At 41.9% G+C, this 19,646-nt stretch overlaps 1 protein-coding gene across 1 annotated transcript in view; it reads right to left on the bottom strand.

Annotated features, from left to right (window-relative positions):
• bpnt2 (3'(2'), 5'-bisphosphate nucleotidase 2) overlaps positions 1 to 12,498 on the bottom strand; it is a 39,911-nt gene extending 27,413 nt beyond the window's left edge. The window contains exon 1 of the mRNA XM_041190465.1: positions 11,920 to 12,498. Coding sequence (XP_041046399.1) covers positions 11,920 to 12,267 — 348 coding nt within the window. The 5' untranslated portion in view covers positions 12,268 to 12,498. The remainder of the gene's footprint in view (positions 1 to 11,919) is intronic.
• Between the last annotated feature and the right edge of the window lie 7,148 nt (positions 12,499 to 19,646).

Below are 19,646 nucleotides of genomic sequence, written 5' to 3'. Positions count from 1 at the left end.
AACCAAACCCCTCCCAGGAAGGATATAATGTAATGTTTTACTAAGATTAGCAACCTCAGATATAGGACAGCTTCAGGGAGAATCTAAGTACTTTTACAGCTTTGCTTGTGAGTCAAGGGGAGCCGGAGTACTACCCTGACCACTTCAAGCCCCAGGCACCCCATAATCAGATGCCCAGAGCTAGGGATTGCAATTACAGACAGACACACAGACAGACACACAGACAGACACACAGACAGACACACAGACAGACACACAGACAGACACACAGACAGACACACAGACAGACACACACACAAGCAACTGCAGACTTCTAGGGTGGAACTTACAGGAAAAAACTATGCACATTCACTCCACAGGGCTGCCAAGTTCCCACAGCGAGACTCCACTACAACCAATGTATCACCTCCATCCCCGCAGATGCAACCCTTTCCCATCAAGATCGGGGTCAATGGCTTCCTTCTATAAACACCTGACACTACATTTAGATATTGATCAAGGAGAGGGTCTTGGCACTTGCTCAAGTAAAGAGTCATAGAAGTTTACAGCACAGAAAAAGGCCCTTCAGCCCATCAAGTCTGCACCAGTCAAACAAGTATCTAACTATTCTAATCCCATTTTCCAGCACTAGGCCCATAGCCTTGTATGCCGTGGCATCGCAAGTGCACATCCAAATACTTCTTAAATGTTATGAGGATTTCTGCATCTACCAGCCTTTCAAGCAGGAAGTTCCAGATTCCCACCACCCTCTGGGTGAAACAATTCTACCTCACATCCCCTCTAAATTTCCTGCCCCTTACCTTAGATCTATGCCCCCTGGTTACTGATCCCCTGCATCAAGGGGAAAAATTCCTTCCTGTGTACCATATCTATGCCCCTCATAATTTTATACACCTCAATCATGCCCCCCGCTGAATTTCCTCTGCTCCATGGAAAATAACCCCAGTCTATCCAATCTCTCCTCATAACTAAAACTCTCCAGCCCAGACAACACCCTGGTAAATCTCCTCTGCACTCTCTCTAGCACAATCACACCCTTCCTATAATGTGGATTCCAGAACTACACACAACATTCTAGCTGTGGCCTAACCAGCGTTTTATACAGTTCCAACATAGCCTCTCTGCTCTTATATTCTATGCTTCTGGAAGATTGTTATTACCTACAGAATTGTACACTAGCATAAACTAACACCTTCAGGAGGAGATGAGAAAACTTTCAGCGAGAAAGGAAAATACTAAAAGTGAGTAATTCCACATTCACAAATTCAACCGTAAAAATCAAATCAGGAGGGCACAAGGTTGCACAGTGTTGGAGAGGAAAATCTAAACTGGGAGTGTAAGCATTACTCTGGTCCATATTTTGCAACATGACTACTTTACTGAGATGGACAGCAACTTTAGGAGTCCATATAGGTTCACCAGACTGATTCCTGGGATAGCAGGATTATCGTGTGAGGAGAGATTGGGCCAACTAGCATTCACTGAAGCTTAGAAGAAAGAGAGGGGATCTCATTGAAACAAATAAAATTCTGTCAGGGTTGGGCAGACTGGATACAGGGGAACAGGTTTCCTCTGGCTGGGGGGGGCGGTCAAGGAAAAGGGGTTATAATCTGAGGAAATGGATTAGACCATTACGACTGAGATGAAAAGAAACTTTCTTCACTCAGAGGGTGGTGAACCTATGGAATTCTCTACCATAGAAGGCTGTGGAGGCCAAGTCACTGAATATATTTAAGGAAATAGATAGATTTCTAGACTTTATAGGCATCAAGGGGTGTGGTCAGAGAACGGGAGTATGACTTTAAGATAGAGGATCATCCAAGAACATATTGAACGGCGGAACAGTCTACAAGTCAAGTGACCTGCTCCTGCTTCTATTATTCTATGTTTCTACGTATAAGGGCAGAATTACCTTGAAATCCAAAAGTTGCGATTAGTGATTTTATGTTCCTCCAGGGATGCGCTGCTGAGGGGTCCCCAGAGTACAATCCCAAGTCATCAGTAAATCAATGAAAACTTCCACTTTTACGCTGTTAGAGTCAATGAAAAATCTCTGGAAAAAATGATGTGGTTTAATTGTGTACTAAGTTCATAATTATTGCTGAACAACCTCACTGGTCCTGAAAAGCTGATTTTATTTTTGTGGAATGTCAATTTCTATGATAAAAATTACCACAGTTTTAAATATGTAAATGTTTTCAAAGCTTATGATACTTTAGTTCCTATCTTAAACCAATCATAACCATTTAATTTCACCATCTGAAAATTTAAATGAAAAAAGTGAAGGATAATCAGTGCTTTGAACTTCTTGTGTCACTGCTGACCACTACATTCAACCCAATAGGTCAAAAAATGAGAGAAAAAAAGGCCAGCAGCACATATGGGCAGGGCGGTGACAGTTACCCAACTAGGAGTTTTGAACAAGAATGCACGTAACAAATAGAATAAAACAAATAAGTTTAATTCACAAATTCAGCTTAAAATGAGGAAATTGTGAGTAAGAAAAATTAGATAGCATTCTTTCGGTGAGGTTGTATAGCTGTGTGGGGAAATCTACCAGAGAAAGCCAAAACATACAGCAAAAAGGAGTTCCAGACAACTGGAAACATTGCTGAAGAAAGAAGAAATTAAAGGATTTGAGGAGAGGGTACTCACGTGCAATTAATTACTAAAAAAAAAGCTTTAACGTAATAGCCTTTACAAATTAGTTTACTTTTTAAGTCAGATAAAGATATTTGAGAATCCATCAAAAGGCAACACTGTATTGTACTGGATACCGTGGTCCCCGAGAAGGTGCAGAATAGGGCCTACAGGAAATATCTGGTCTTGGGAATCTCAGTTCCACAGAAAACTTAAGAAAGCTAATTTTATTCTTGTGAGAGGTGAAGGGATATTTACCTGTTGTAATAAAAAAATTCAAAAGTGTGAATGTTTTAGGTGAAGTTAGTCCAAACAACCCGTTTAAGGTGCTGAACATCTCAAAAATAGGAAGGTATCACTCAAAAATTAGGAAATTAGAAGTAAACTGAATTCAGAGACAATGCCCTCCTACAGAGGAAAAGCTTGGCTCAGCTGGCAGCACTCTAGCCACTGGATCAAATAATGGGCAGAATTCTAAGGACGTCAGGCAGGTGTAGCGGGCAGGCCCGGGGGCGGCTGGGAAACGGTCTGCCACCTGTGATCGGCCCCCGACCGCGATTTCACGCTAGATGGCCAATTACTGGCCGGCCAGCCAGCGTAAAACGTGCGCTGCAGTGGGGAGGGGAGGAGTGTGAGCGCAGAAGTCTGCGCATGCGCAGGGCAGCGCTTACTGAAGGCTCCCTGAAGGCAGATAGCTGAACAATTTTTAAATTAAAAATAAAGATTTTTAAAATCTGAAAAAAGGCCCGACTTGGGGCTCACCCACAATAACATCAGCAGAATACAAATTCTGCCCCAAAATTTATATTTATTTTTTATTTACCTCATCCCACCCACAGATGTGGTTTGCTAAAAAAATCAAAGGCCAGCTGGCTGATTCACCCGTCCGCCAACTGTATGGTTGGATGGACAGCAAAAATAGGTTTAAATTAATCGATTAAGGGCCTTAATAGGCCTCCGTCGGCTGGCGTGCGTCCGCCAGCTGAAATATCACAAGTGTGCAGTGATGTCGGGACGCTCGTCCGACGTCATCACGCACTATTTTATGCCCAATTGGCTCCAGGGTACACTCGCCCACCTGCAGGATGCAAAATCCTGCCCCGTGGGTTTGAAGGCCCAACACAGGATTTGAACACAAAGCCAAGGTGACAGCCCAGTGTAATACTGAGGTACTATTATCTCCTGGAGTGAGCTAATTCCATCAGCATACGCTCATTACTAAGCCAATGAGGTCTGTGTATCTCAGCCTCATTCATTGGATGTATCACAGCTGTACATCCAAAGATATTCTGTACAATGAACAGGTCACTGGGTCATGACATGCTGGATATCCATTCCTCTGCTACAAGGACATCTGCAAGTGAGATACTAAGATGATGGACTTTGACAGAGGCAACTGGAAGATAGTCGCCGATGCCGACGAGACAGTGACTTCTGGAGATCGAATATCTGCAAGTGCACTGGAGGTGAGGTTTCTACAACTCATACAATGGAGTAGGCGAGAAAAGAATCCACGCCAAAGTCTTTTAAAAAGAGGGTAAAGGTAACCTAAAAAGCAAAGCACTGGAGGTTCAATGAGTACCAAAAGGAAGAACATAATGTAAAGAAACACTGCCACCTCCAAGTTCCCTCCAGCTTAACGCCATTCTGTTTTGGACATACAACGTCATTCTTTCAACTCTACTGGGTCAAAATCTTTGGAATTAAGAATGCAATTGGAAGCAAATAGTAATCAGACATGATCAAATATTGTTGAGGCAGAGGGAGAAAACAAAGTGAACCAGTCCTTGTTGGCAGAGAACCAGAGGATGCTGATTTAGGTGACATGAGGAAAAACTTATTAGTGCAGTAAGCAGTTGGATTCTGGAATATACGGCCCAAGTGTATGCTGGAGGCGGATGCCAATTGTGGCTTTCAAAAGAGAATTCAATAATTACCTCAATAGCAAATAATTGCAGGCCGGGGAGGAAAAGGCAGGGGAATGGGAGTAGGCAAGTGGGTCTTGCAGAGAGTTGGCATGGGCAAGAAAGGCCAAATAGCCTCCTTCTGCACTGTAACCAATGATTCTATGCAAGTGCTATTTTTCACAATCTGAAGATCTTTCTGGGGGCAGATTAATCTTAGAATTTTTATTTCATAGGTAACATTCTAATTTATATTTGGAACAAACATACTGAGCCAATTTATATTTGGGAATTACAATATCTTGCAGCAAAGCAGTGGAAGGAGACAGGACACTTTTGTCAACATAGAGTAGATACAAGTAATATAAAATACCAAACTAATTTAGTTCCAAAAATCAGTATACGAGAAAAGGGATGATTCGTTTTATCCTGGAATTAATTTCCATAAAAGGTGCCTGGATTGAAGAATTGACTTGAGGCATTTGGGGTTATGAGAGGTGCTGAGTAGTTAGATCCTAGTCAGTATTTTCTTAACTTCTTGTTAGTTTTCTGCGGGAGTCTCAACTTGTTATTGATGCTGCAGATGATTGTTCCTTTGATCATGACTGATTTGAGGGTTGTCTTGTCAGACACTTAAACAGTATGTTTATAAGAATTCTTCAGTGATCTGCAGTTGTTGCATAGGGGCCAAACAGGTGCTTTAAACTGCATGGGTATTTGGGACTTATCCCAAAAATGCAGTGACTATCTACCAAGGGACAAAGGACTGCTACTCTGATTCATCTAAAAACCTGTTACATTCCAAGAAACTCAGATGCATTCATTTGTTTTCAGTCATGAAGAACACACTATTTGAAAATGGGGAAGATGGACACCTTTTGTACCTTCTGCTGCATTCCCTTTGTTTTTGCAAATTAATTATAAGTAGAAACAGTGGACACTCTTAAACACAGACAATGATTAAATATTAAGCAGTTTTATTTCTGATGTATTCAGTATTATGATTTTGGTTTCTTACTTTCTGGCATGAAAAGAGGTTACAGCTACATGCTTACTATATGTTGACTGAAGTGTCCTGGGCCATTAACTCATAGCTAATTGCCCAGCTTATTTTGATACATAGTATCAGAATGTAGTTGTTGCTATTATGTCTAGCCACATACTGGAGAGAAGGACAAAACGTTAAAGTTCAAATATAAGTCTCCTATGGGTTTTTTTGGTATACATGTTTTACAATGATATTTGAAGTTTAAGAGATATATTTCAATTTCACGTGCCCCCATTATAAGTATTTCTTGATCTATCTTGTTCAAATTGGATACTCCATCTAAAGCAATCAGAGAAAGGTATAGATGGCAGAAAGACTGATCAGAATACAATGAGCCACCATATAAACATTAATATTCATGGACTTGAGCCTGGTCCAGATCACATTGCAGTTTAGCACAATAAGGAGGGATAGCTGCTGTATATCTATAGTATGCAAATTTCCATTTAACTGTCCATTTACTGATTGGCAGCCTGAGCTACAAACTAGTGCAGTTTTGTATTACTGCCTCTAAAGTTGAGCAAGCTTACGTGAGGACACATGACATAGTCAATAAACTGAAATACAGTAACAAGGATTTGCTGTTTGATACCTGAGCTTGTAAGGCACCCTCTGAGTCATAGCGTACAAAGAAATAATCTCAGCCAATGAATTTAAGAAAATTATCTACAGTAAAACTAGCACAAAGCACCAATATTAATCGTGATCAATAATAATTTATACACCTGGGTTATTGTACCTTAGTGGCAGAAAGTAAAAACCACCCCACTTCTGTTCAGAAACTGGTGTCAATCCATTTAAAATTTCTAAAGAGTCCTGGAAAGGCCATACCAAAACAGTATAAGGAAACTTCTAAAACTGGAAATATAGGTACTGACCCCTACATACCAAAGATGGTTTTGAAAACTAAAGTTTAAAAGGAAACTAAAAAGTCAGGATTGACTCAGTGGTAGCATGCTCACCTCCGACTCAGAGGTCGTAGGTTCTGGTTACGCTCCAGTTATTTAAGTACATAATATCCATACACTACTGAGGGAGTGTCAGGGGGATATTAAAGATCCTACAGCATTGTTCAAAGAAAAGCAGGTAAGTTATTGTTGTGTTCTGGAGATATTTATCCCTCAATCAACATTCAATCAACACAGAATCATCTGTTCAGGGTCTCTCTTATTGCTATTTGCGGAAATTTGCTGTGTGGGAATTGGTTATTATACTTCATACATTACAACAGTGGCTACACCATTCAATTGGCTACAAAGCACTTTGGAGCTCTGATGTTGTAAAAACTGTTATACAAATACAAGCTGTAACTTTTCTTTACGTTTAGATGACAGAAATTAAGCAGGATGTACTTTTCATATTTGCTTTTTAACTTTGGGTTTTAAAAAATCCCCAAATGGCAAAGGATTATAATCCAGTCTAATAGCTTAAATTTTAAAAACTAAGACTTAACTTGGGCTAACCTAATACATTAGGCCACATTTATGTTCAATATTGGCAGAAACAATTCTCAGGAAAAGAAAATCTACCCCCCAATTCACTCTGCAGGTTGAACCCAAACTTCAATTTACAGTAACAAACTTTAGCATGTGGTGAAAACACTCACTTCCACCTTTATTAAAAGAATAACATGCAAACAAATAGCACCTTACCTCTTCTGGATATTTCAGAGCACATTACACTTCAAAATTAATGAATTTGAGATTACTGCAATACAAAGAAAATTCAGCAGAAAATCTGCACAGAGAAAAGCCTTAAACTTAGCAAACGAGATGAACGATCAGTTACACTGTTTTAAGTGAACTGGATGAGGAATGAACATTGACCAGGGTACTCTCCGAATGGTGCCACAGGATCAATTGCGTTTATCTGAGCATCTTATCTGGGAGCAGAAGCAAGACCAGTGGGGATAAATGGAGTAGAGACAAAGGAGGGCTGAGACCAGCAACAAGAGCCAAGTGAGACCAGAGGCGCTAAACATAACAGTAGCAGATGGGGCCCCAGACCCAAGAACAGGAGCGAGACCGGCCGAGATAAACAGAGAACATAGCTGGGAAGAAACAGAGTGAATTCAAGGAAAAGAAAAAAACAAAGTTGACTTCACTGGAAAGCAGGTAACTGATTGGTTGGTTTATATTCCCTCCCCACCCCCCCCCCCCACCCCCACACCCCACCCCCACCCCCACCACCCCCCACCCCCACCCACCCCACCCCCACCCCCCCCCCCAACTAAACTGGCCATTGGTATTGGTTTAAACTAAGAGCCAGAATTTCTAAATTTCAACCGGGGTAAGTATAAGAAGTAAGTCAATTAATAATAAGATTAGCACAAAACTGAACTAGACGCATTCATTAAACTTAATATTTTAAACAAGGTACTGGCTAGATTCAAAATTTTTTTTTAAGATCACGGATGGACAGCTGAGACCTGCAGCCTGCAAGTCCTGTACTATTTGGGAACTTCAAGACACTTCATGCTTAGGACGTATCTCCAGATGCCTGAGCTTGAGCTCAGGGTTTCAAAGTTTGAAGGGCAGTGGAGCATCAGGGATTCTGAGAGTTTACTGGATCATATGTTCCAGAAAGTGACCATTCTACAGGGAGTATGTTCAGGACAGTAGGTGGTGACCATTTGGAAGAGTAGGGAGTGCAGAAGCCTTCAGGGTGTGTGCTATTCTCAAATCAGTACTCAGCTTTGGAGACTGCTGGGAATGAAAAGACCTTAAAAAGGAATGCCCATGACACCAATGGGCAATGGACTGCACAGTAAAGAACATAAAAGCATAGAAATGCAGTCATCTTAGAAGATTCCATAGTCGAGGGAACAGACAGGTATTTCTGTAACCACATGATGTGCTGCCTCCCTGGTGCCAGAGCATCACGGAGAAGGTGCAGTGTATTCTGCAGTGGGAGGGAGTAAGCCAGAAGATGCGGTCCACGTCAGTACCAACAATATAGAGGGCAGGTATTGAAGTCCTATGGTTCAACTTTTAATCTCCTCCCCAGCTCCTGAAAAGCTAAGACCTCAAAGGTAATAACCTCTATATTATTCCCAGAGCCGCACGCTGGCAAGAGTGGAAACAGACAGATGGGGGGGATCAATGCATGGCTTAAGGCATAATGCAGGAGGGAGGGCTTGAGACCAATTCTGGGGGAGGGACAGCATTCAAAAGGGCCAGGTTGGTCCTAGTCCTGCGGAGATACAATGTTCACATGGGGAGGTTCACTAGTGTGGCTGGTGGGGTTAAATTAAATTTGCAGGGCAATGGGCACCAACGTAAAGAAGTTGAAAAGAAGAATAAGGTGCACAGGAGTGAGTGTGTTTGGTAGTGATGCAGAAGTAAGTAGCACCACATTAGATAGGAGCTAACGGTAAAGGATTACAAGATATAGAGACAGGTTTAGAATGCATGGATGTAAAATCAGTGTGGTGAATAAGGTTTTTTAGCTGCGAGCACAAATAGCCAAGTTGGAATATGATGTAGTAGCAATAATGGAAATGTGGTTTAAAACTGGTGAGGACCGGGTACTTATATTCACGGATACAAGTACTGTACTGAGAAAAGACAGGGAAGAAAAATGAGAGGTCAGGTGGCAGTGCTGATTAGAGAAAAGGCTGCAATGTTGGAAAGAGAGATTGTCCTCGAGGGGGTAGAGTTTAGAAGCAAGAAAGATATGATCACGCTATGGGCCTCTAAACACAGAGATGGGGGAGCAAATCTGCAGAGAAATCATAGAGATACATAAGAACTATAGAGTAGTGGATATAGGGTGACTTTGCCCAAATATCAATTGGCATAGTATTACTATAAAGGGTAAGGATGGGGAAGAATTTTGAAAATATGTTCTCGGTCCGATTAGGAAGGAGGCATTGCTGGATCTGGTGCTGGAGAGTGAAGTGGGCCAAGTGGACCAGGTTTGTGTGCGGAAATATTTGGGAATGAATGATCACTGTCATAATGTTTAGATTAGTAATGGAGAACAGCAAGGAGCAATCAGAAATAGAATTTCTAAATTGGAAGACAGCCAACTTTAATGGGATGACAGGGGATCTAGCCAGAGTTAAACCGGAACCAAAGACTGACAAGAAAAATGGTAATGGAACCATGGGCAATCTTTGAGGGGATGTTTCATACAGGCTAGGTACATTCCAAGGGCGAAACGTGGGGGAACCAAAGCTTTGGGCTCCTTGGAGGATGTGAAAGATAGAAATTACGGTTAAACAAAAAAAAACTAGGGTGTATGATGCATGTAGGGTAAATTGTTCAAGCAAGAACATGATCACATAAGCTGAGAGGGGAAGTGAAGAGAAAAATAAGGCTGCAAAGAGAGAATATGAGAATAGAATAGTAGTTAACATAAAAGGGAATCCAAAAATCTTCTACCAGCATGTAAATAGTAAGCGGGTAACAGGAGAGAAAGAGGGTAATATATGCTTAGAGGTGGAGGGCAAGGCTAGAATACTTTATGAGAACTTGGTATTGTTATTTACTAAGGAAGAAAGTGCTGACAAAATATTGGCAGAAGCAGAAATGATGGGTGAAAATTTAGAAGCAGAAAGTACTGGAAAGGCTGGTTATGCTTACAGTTGATAAGCTACCTGATCCAGACAACTTGCATCTCAGGTTGCAAGGGAAGTTACGGTGAAGGGAGCAAAAGGGCTTGCCATAACATTTCAATCTTTCCTAGGTACAGGGGAGATGGCAAATGTGACATCTTATTCAAAAATGGGTGGAAGGTCATTACGAATAACTACAGGCCAGGTTATCAGTGGTGGGTAAGGATTTAGAAGCAATAAGCAAGGAAAAAATTTACAGGCATTTGGAGAGGTTCGAGTTAATTAAGAAGAGCCAGCACAGATTTGTACAGTGTAAAACAGGTAATTTTTTTAACTAATCTAACTTGGTGGATAAGGGGAATGTGGTGGATGTTGTCTATATGGATTTTAAAAAAACATTTGACAAAGTACTACATAAAGGCTGGTTGATAAAATTGAAACATGTAGAATAGGAGGGCCAGTGTCAGCTTGGAAAGAAATTGGCTTCAGGACAGAAAACAGGGAATCAGGCTGCAGGATGGTGAACAGTGATGTTCCTCAAGGTTCAGTGTTGGGCCACTAAGATATTCAAAATTTGCCAATGATACTAAACTTGGAGGTGACAAACAGTGAGGATGAAAACAATCGAAGCAACACAACACTGATAGGCCAACAGACTGGGCAGCCAAAACACTGCAAAGTGAGAGTTGATGTATTTTGGCAGAAGGAATAGGGAGAGGCAATACAGACTAAATGGCACAGTTCTAGAGTATGCAGGGGCAGAGGGGCCTGGGGTTCATGTACATAGATCTTTGAAGGCAGCAGCACATATTGAGAGAGTAGTTAGCAGAGCATATTGGATCTTGGGCTTCATAAGTAGTGGAATTCAGTACAGAAACAGGGAAGTTATGCTGAACAAAGCTCTGGTTAGCACACCACTCAAGTATTGCATCCAGTTTGGTCACCACACTTTAGGAAGAATGTGAGGGTCCTTGAGAGAGTGCAGAGGAGATTTACCAGAATGGTTCCAGGGATGGGGAATTTTAGCTACAAGATTAGGTTGGAGGAGCTGGGGTTATTCTTCTTGGAGCAGAGGAGGCCAAGGGAAGATATAATAGTTGTACATGATTATGACAGGTTTAAATAAGGTGGACAAAGACAAGCTATTCTCACTAGCTGATGGTACAAGAGCTGGGGGACATAGATTTACAGTTTTGTGGAAGAAACGTAGGATGATGTGAGGAAGAACTTTTATGACGCTATGACTCTAAAACAATACACCTCCGACAATCAAATGGGAGATAGATGGACATGGTCAGTCATGGACGTGGCCTAGAATGTGATATATAAGCCAAAAATCAGACATGCCATACAAAAATGGCCAATATTAATTTAAACTAATTTTAAAGCATTCCTAACAAGCCACCTCTTCTGAATTATCTAACTCGTTATTGTCGACGCTATTTTAAACAAGAAACGTATGTTGTCTAAAAAAATCAGAGCTACAGAACTTTAAAAGACAACCTCTTCAAAACACATCCATGATTAGTTGTTGCAATTAGTACCAACAACAGCTTAAGTGTTTTAAGTTGTTCCCACTATAATTACTCACCTCCTCAAGGAAGCAGAATACTCATTGTTTACTTTAACGGAGAAAAGCGCTATAAACCAAAATGCAGTACACTGCCGAATGAATGAAACGCTGAGTGCACCCCCTTTCCCCCAACCCCCAGGTTTTGCTTGTTTTTCTCTGCCGCATTGCCTTTCGTGATCGGTGCTCCCGAGCTCACCTGTATGGTTGGAAATGTATTTTTAATTAAATAATACATCATCTGATGCGACAGCAAGTCTCCGGTGGTGAGCATCTCATCTGCCCCTTCCTTAGTTTTTCCTTTGCTTTTCCCGTTGAGTTCTCCCCCTTCCATCACTCGCTTCACCTCTTCCCCTCCCCGCATGGCGGCTTCCACCGATAACGCCAGCAGTTCTCTCAGGTCGACCCTGTCGGTCCCAGGCAGTTTTCTGAAGATGGCGATCCTACCGGCCAGAAAGCCCGAATAGAAATGGTAGAGGACTCCGACAGCAAGCAAGGCAAATACGGCCACGCCGAGCGGAGACAGTCGGATGCCCATGGGAGCCATGGCCGCGCAAAGCCCGGTCGCTGCTCCCAGCTGTTGCTGATTGACGTGGCTCGAGGCAGGAAATCCCCGGGCTCAGATTCTAATCCCAGAGCTCGAGCTCCCCGAAGAGTCGTCCTCCGATTGTTGACCGCGCCCGCACCTTCCCACAATTGTTACACATCAAGTATCAATAAGTAACCCCCCCTGCTACAATTCACCACTGCAGTTCGCACTCACGTCTTCGATAGGTCACAGGGTAAAGGTAACGGAACTGTTTCTGGGTCAGTTGCAAATTCGGTTCACACTGGAATAGCAAATGTGTTTCACAACTGTGGAAAATCATCGGCCCTCCATGTGTTTAAATGGGTTTTAGTCTGACTTTTGGCCATTAAATGTTTGGTGTGTGTGTGGTTCCTTTGGGGACTGCGGTAGATGGTATTGCAATACTGAAGCCAATTTATTAAGCAAGAGGAATGTTGTCATATTTTTGTGCTAAAATGTGAATTATTTTTACAAAAGTAAAGTACTGCGAATGCTGGAAATCTGAAATAAAGACAGAAAACTGCATATACTCACCAGATCAGGCAGCCTCTGCGGAGACCGTTTCAGATCTGTTATCTTTCATCAGAATTCGTTCCAACTGAGCAGTTCCAGCATTTTCTGTTTTATTATCCTTAATGAACCTTTATATATCTGTTAGCCCCCAACCCCGTTCCTCATCCCTTTATTGGAAGTTTAGAAGTATTTTTCCCAGATATAGAAACATATAAAGTAGGAGTAGGCCATTCAGCCCTTCGAGTCTGCTGGGCCATTCATTAAGATAATGGCTGATCATCCAACTCAATAGCCTACTCCTGCTTTCCTCCCCATATCCTTTGATCTCTTTTGCCCCAAGAGCTATATCTAACTCATTCTTGAAAATACAATGCTTTGGCCTCAACTACTTTCTGTGGTAATGAATTCCACAGGCTCACCGCTCTCTGGGTGAAGAAATTTATTCTCATCCCAGTCCTAAATGGTCTACTCCGTATCCTCAGACTCTGGCCCCTGGTTCTGAACTTCTCCACCATCGGGAACATCCTTCCTGCATCAACTCTGTCTAGTCCTGCTAGAATTTTAGAGGTTCCAATGAGATTCCCCCCTCATTCTTCTGAACTCGAGCGAATATAATCTTAACCAACTCAATCTGTCCTCATATGTCAGTCTCGATTCCCAGAAATCAATTAGGTAAACCTTCGCTGCACTCCTTGTGTAGCAAGAGCATCCTTCCTCAGATAAGGAGACCAAAACTGCACACAATATTCCAGGTGTGGTCACACCAAGGCCCTGTACGATTGCCTCAAGACATCTCTTTCCTGCACTTGAATTCTTTGGCTATGAAGGTCAACATACCATTTGTCTTCTTTACCACCTGCTGCACCTGCGTGCTTACCTTCAGCGACTGTACAAGAACACCCAAGTCTCGTTGCACATTCCCCTCTCTCAATTTATAGCCATTCCGATGATAACCTGCCTTCCTGTTTTTGCCACTGAAGTGGATAACCTCACATTTATCCACATTATACTGCATCTGCCATGCATTTGCCCACTCACTCAGCTTGTCCAAATCACACTGAAACATCTCTGCATCCTCCCCACAGCTCATCCAGCTTTGTGTCATCTGCAAATTTGGAGACTTTACATTTAGTTCCCTCATCTAAATCATTAATATATATTGTGAATAATTGGGGCCCCAGCACCAATTCCTGCAGTACCCCACTAGTCACTGCCTGCCATTTGGAAAAAGACCTGTTTATTCCTACTCTTTGTTCCCTGTCTGCCAGCCAGTTTTCTATCCATCTTAATACACTATCCCCAATCCCATGCACTTTAATTTTACACACCAATCTCTCATGTGGGACTTTGTCGAAGCCTTCTGAAAGTCCAAATAAACCACATTCACTGGCTCCTCCTCATCAACTTTACTAGTTACATCCACGAAAAATTCCAGTAGATTTGGCAAGCATGATTTCCTTTCATAAATCCATGCTGACTCTATCCAATTCTGCCACTGTTTTCCACGTGCTCAGCTACTAAATCTTTTATCATGGTCTCTAGAATTTTCCCCACTACCGACATCAGGCTGACTGGCCTATAATTCCCTGTTTTCACTCTACCTGCCTTTTTAAATAGTGGGGTTACATTAGCTATCCTCCAATCTGTAGGAACTGTTCCAGAGTCTATAGAATCTTGGAAGGTGACCACCAATGCATCCACTATTTCTAGGCCCACTTCCTTAAGTACTCTGGGATGTAGATTATCAGGCCCTGGGGATTTATTCGCCTTCAATCCCATCAATTTCCCTAACACCATTTCGCTACTAATACTCATTTCTTTCAGTTCCTCCCTCTCACTAAACCCTGTGTTCCCCAACATTTCTGGTATGTTATTTGAGTCTTCCTTTGTGGAGACAGAACCAAAGTATGTATTTAGTTGGTCAGCCATTTCTTTGTTTCCCATTATAAATTCCCCTGTTTCTGACTGTAAGGGACCTACATTTATCTTCACCAATCTTTTTCTCGTCACATACCTATAGAAACTTTTACAGTCAGTTTTTATGTTCCCCACAAGCTTAGTCTCGTACTCTATTTTCCCCTTCTTAATCAATCCTTTGGTCCTCTTTTACTGAATTGTAAACTGCTCCCAATCCTCAGGCCTGTTGCTTTTTCTGGCCAATTTGTATGCCTCTTCCTGGCATCTAATACTATCTCTAATTTCCCTTGTAAGCCATGGTTTGACCACCTTTCCTGTTTTACTTTTGCACCAGACAAGAATAAACAATTGTGCCGTTCACCCATATTTTCCCCTTCTTAATAAATAATAAATTTTAACTATTCGATCTCTTATAGGGTTGCACAACGGAAGAGAATTGCACTAGTTTAAAATCTCTCATCCATATCTACACTTTTTAACAATCCCATTCTTTATATCAACAGAGATTATCCATCTATTATGATGGTGAGTAAACAAACAATAAGAAAATAAAATGTATAACTTTTATCACAGTAAATCATTTGTTGCACCAGATATAATTTCATCAGAAATGCGCTACCCAGACAAAGTACTAGATATGATACCAGTTATTTGCCATGACTGATGTTTGTACCTCTTGCAGGCCACAATAAAGCATTCGCACATCTCCGTTCATCCTGTAAATCAGAAACTTGATTTCCTTGATTTCATCAGCCTTTACTTAAAATAAAATGCAAGATGTCATATCAAATACAAAATAAAATACACAACCTAAAAAGGAATTGAAATTCACAGTTAAACACAGTGGCTTCTATATATGTGGAAAATTGAAAATATCAGATCTCCTTGGCCTGGATTTTGCGGTCAAAAGCCGAACAAATACTGTTAGACATTCATTCCACTTACACTTGCTTATGCTAAGTGGAATAGATTTAGAACAGGTGTAGCAGCTCAAAGCTGGCTGTCCTTGAGGCACTGTGGGCTATCAGCAGCAGAACTGTATTCTACCGCTATCTGTAATCTCCTTGACTTGATGTACATAGTTTTAAGATATTCTTAATGCATTTTAATTCGCACAATGGCTAGGTAGTACTTTTTAATCAGCAGGCTCACTGATTTTATCACAGCCTTGGTCCAAACATGGACAAAAGAACTGAATTCCAGCAGTGAGATGTGAGTGATTGATCTTGACACCAAGACAGCATTTGACTGAGTGTGGCACAAAGGAGCATTAGTAAACTTGAAGACAATGCGAACCAGGGAAAAGCTCATCACTGACTGGAAAAATAGACTTGCATTTATACAGGCCTTTCACACCCTCAGGTCATTCCAAAATGCTTTCTGAAGTGTAGTTATCATTTTAATTCGGAAACAGAGCAGCCAGTTTGCACACACAAACAGCACTATGATGATGACCATACCTGCCCGTCGCAGGACTAGAAATTCCTGCCCAAAGTCCGTCAAATTTTCCGTCCCACCCACAATAATTCCCGCCACTGGACTGGAAAATCCTAGCCTTGATTGAGTGATAAACATTGGCCAACACACTGGACATAACTCCCCTGCTGTTCTTCAAAATACTTTCATGGGATCTTTTACATCTACCTTAAAGTGCAAATAGAGCCTTGGTTTAACGTCTCATTTGAAAAACAGTACCTCCGACAGTACTGCCTTAGAGCGTCAGCCTAGATTTCACAACAGTACTTAAGAGCACTACCAATTAGCCATGGACGACTAAGTCATCTTTGGAATGAAGGAAGATGGCTGTTGGAGGCAATCCTCTTAGCCCCAGGACATCACTACAGGAGTTCCTGAGGGCAGTGTCCAAGGTACAATTATATTCAGCTGCTTTATTAAGCACCTTCCATCCATCTTAAGGTCTGAAGTGGAGATGTTCACCAATGATTGAACAGTGTTTAGTTCCATGCTCAGTTGCTCAGCTAATGAATCAGTCTGGGCCCAATTACAACATGGCCAAGACCACATCAAGCTCAGAATGATAGGTGACAAATAACATGCACACCACACCATGCCAGGCAATGACCATCTCCAAGAGTGTAACCATCTCCCCTTGACATTAAATAGCATTGCTATCATTGAATCCTCCACTATCAGCATTCTGGGGGCCACTACTGATCAGAGACTTAACTGGGCCAGTCACACATATACTGTGGATACAAGAGCAGGCCAAAGCTGAGTATGCTGCACCTCCTAACTCCTCAAAGTCTGTCCACTAGCTACAACTCAGCAGGGTGATGGAATACTCTCCACTTGCCTGGATAAGTACTCAAGAAGCTCAACACCCTCTATAATAAAGCAAACCACTTGAGAGGCAGCCCACACATCACTTTAAATATTCACTCCATCACCAACACAATATAGCTGCAGGGCACGCCACCTACAAGATGCACTTTAGCAATGTACCAAGGCTTTGATCAAATCTCCCAAACCCATGACTTCTGCCACCTAGAATGTGAGGGATGGCAGGTGCATGTGAACAACAAAGGGCACAAAATTCTTGAACTGCATTGAAGACAACTTTTCTAGCATATAACAAGCCCCACGACAGGGGGGATGCAATTCTGGATTTAGTCTTCAGAAATGAAGCCGGCCACGTGGATGAAGCAGCAGTGGGGGACCATTTTGGAGATAATGACCATAATGCTGTTAGATTTAGCATCATTATGGAAAAAGACAAAGATGGAACAGGAGTAAAAGTTCCAAATTAGGGGAAGACATACTTTACAAAGCTGAGAGGTGAACTGGCAAAAGTGTCCTGGATACAGCTACTAAAAAGGAAAACAGTGTCAAATCAGTGGGAGGTATTCAAAAACGAGATTCTATGGGCACAGTGTAGCCCTGTCCCTACAAAGAAAAAGGGTGGTACTGCCAAATCGAGAGCCCTCTTATTATTCAGAAGCATGCAGGGTAAGATAAAGCAAAAAAAGAAATCTTAAGACAGTCAGAAAAAGAATACTCTAGAAAGCCTGGAGGAGCGTAGAAAGTAAAGGGGTGAAGTAAAAAAGGAAACTAGGAAAGCAAAGAGAGGATAAATAGTTGTTTGGTAGTCCAGAGCTTGAGTGTCGCTGAAAAAAGAGACATGTCTAAGCTTTTTGTCTTGCACTCATCAGGACACTTAGCAAAAATACCAATATAATGGGAAAACAACAATTTATACTGTAGGTGAAGAGAACGCTGATTGCTGGCAAGTGGCATAGCCAGTGATGGTGAATGACAGTTAACTGCCAAGCATTGTTTGAAATTTAAGCCAGGCAGCTTGACCCTGATTGGTCAAGACATTGACCTGAGGAATGAGTCAGCGAATGGCTGTCACTTATTTTGTTTTGCTGAAATAGGCACAATGTGTGTACATGTTCTTTCTGTCTGCAAAGAACAGGGCCCTGTGTATTAATATATGTAGCTTCCAGAAGTCGCAATGCACTGCACCGTGAGCCCGACTGACAATCTTAAATTGGTTGTCAGCGTAATTCTTAGCACACTGAGGATTATTTAGCAAATGTTGTCCAATCACGGAATCACACCTAACGTCGGACACTGTGCTTTGAGTTTTGGTTGGGTAAGGTCTGTACCCTGCCCACTGCAAACAGCAGCTGGATCTGCTGCCTTTGGGATGTACAGCCTACATACATAGCATCACACTGGCACTGAAATTCACATACCACGTTACTCATTTGCGTGATAGGCAGAATGTCTTTTTGGCTTGATGGCAGCATCCTGTTAGTGGTGAATACCACTCGTGTTGCTACTGCATAGTAGCAGCATGAAACAGCTAGCTTCACCTCTTGCTCAAATTTTTGAGATATCTTGCCCATCCAGGGTAACCTGAGGTAGACTGGGCACTTTTCAGGGCCGAATGTGATAGCCTTAGGCCTGTTCGAGATTTTGCAAGATATACGGCGTGAAATGATCTGACCGGGGCAGCCATTATCCTGTAGGATGCCTTTGATGCACCCTATTTCAGCATCAAGCTTCCTTCGTGAGAAAATGGCTCGGGCCCTATTCACAAGTTTGCCGATGAGACCAATCTTATAGCGTGTGGAACTGTAAGAATCCCAATGCATGTATTGAGCACTGAAGGTATGCTTGTGGTAGACCGTGGTAGAAAACCCCCTGGCAGATTTCTCAACTAGTAAGTCGAGGAAGGGGACTTCATTTCACTGCTGTATTTCAAAGGTAAGTTTCATTGCAAGATGGAGCCCACTAAGACATGTAAGGGAATTGTTACACACAGCTGCAGATTTAAAGAGCAAACGTATCATCCACACATCGGAAATATGCAAGGGGTAGAAGGATAGATGGCATTCCATCCAAGAGAAATGTGTCTTGGATGGATTGATGAGTATAGTGCAGTGGATGTTATCTGCATAGATTTTAGTAAGGCATTTGACAAGGTCCCACATGACAGACAAGTCAAAAAAGTGAAATCCCATGGGATACAGAGGAAGGTGATGAGTTGCATCCAAAATTGGCTCAGTGACAGGAAACAAAAGATAATGGTGGATGGATGTTTTTTTGAATGGAAAGTGGTTTCCAGTGGTGTTCCACAGTGCTCAGTGTTGGGGCCCCTGCTGTTTGTTGTATATGTTAATGATTTGGATTTAAATGTGGGAGGCAATATCAGGAAAATTGCAGATAACACAAAATTTGGCCAGATAGTTGTTAGTGAAGAGAATAGCTTTTGTCTTCAGAATGATATCAATGGTTTGGTTGAGCGGGCAGAAAAGTGGCAAATGAAATTCAATCCATAAACGTGAGGTAATGCATTTGGGGAGGGTAAACAAAAGAAAGGAATTCTCAATAAACGGGAGGTTGTTAAAAGGGGTTGAGGAAGTGAGAGACCTTGGAGTATATGTCCACAGGCCCCTGAA

This window comes from Carcharodon carcharias, chromosome 6, assembly GCF_017639515.1.
Source record: "Carcharodon carcharias isolate sCarCar2 chromosome 6, sCarCar2.pri, whole genome shotgun sequence".
NCBI classification, from domain to species: Eukaryota; Metazoa; Chordata; class Chondrichthyes; order Lamniformes; family Lamnidae; genus Carcharodon; species Carcharodon carcharias.
Note: the sequence above shows the minus strand (reverse complement) of the source record. Positions and strands in the feature narration are given on the sequence as shown.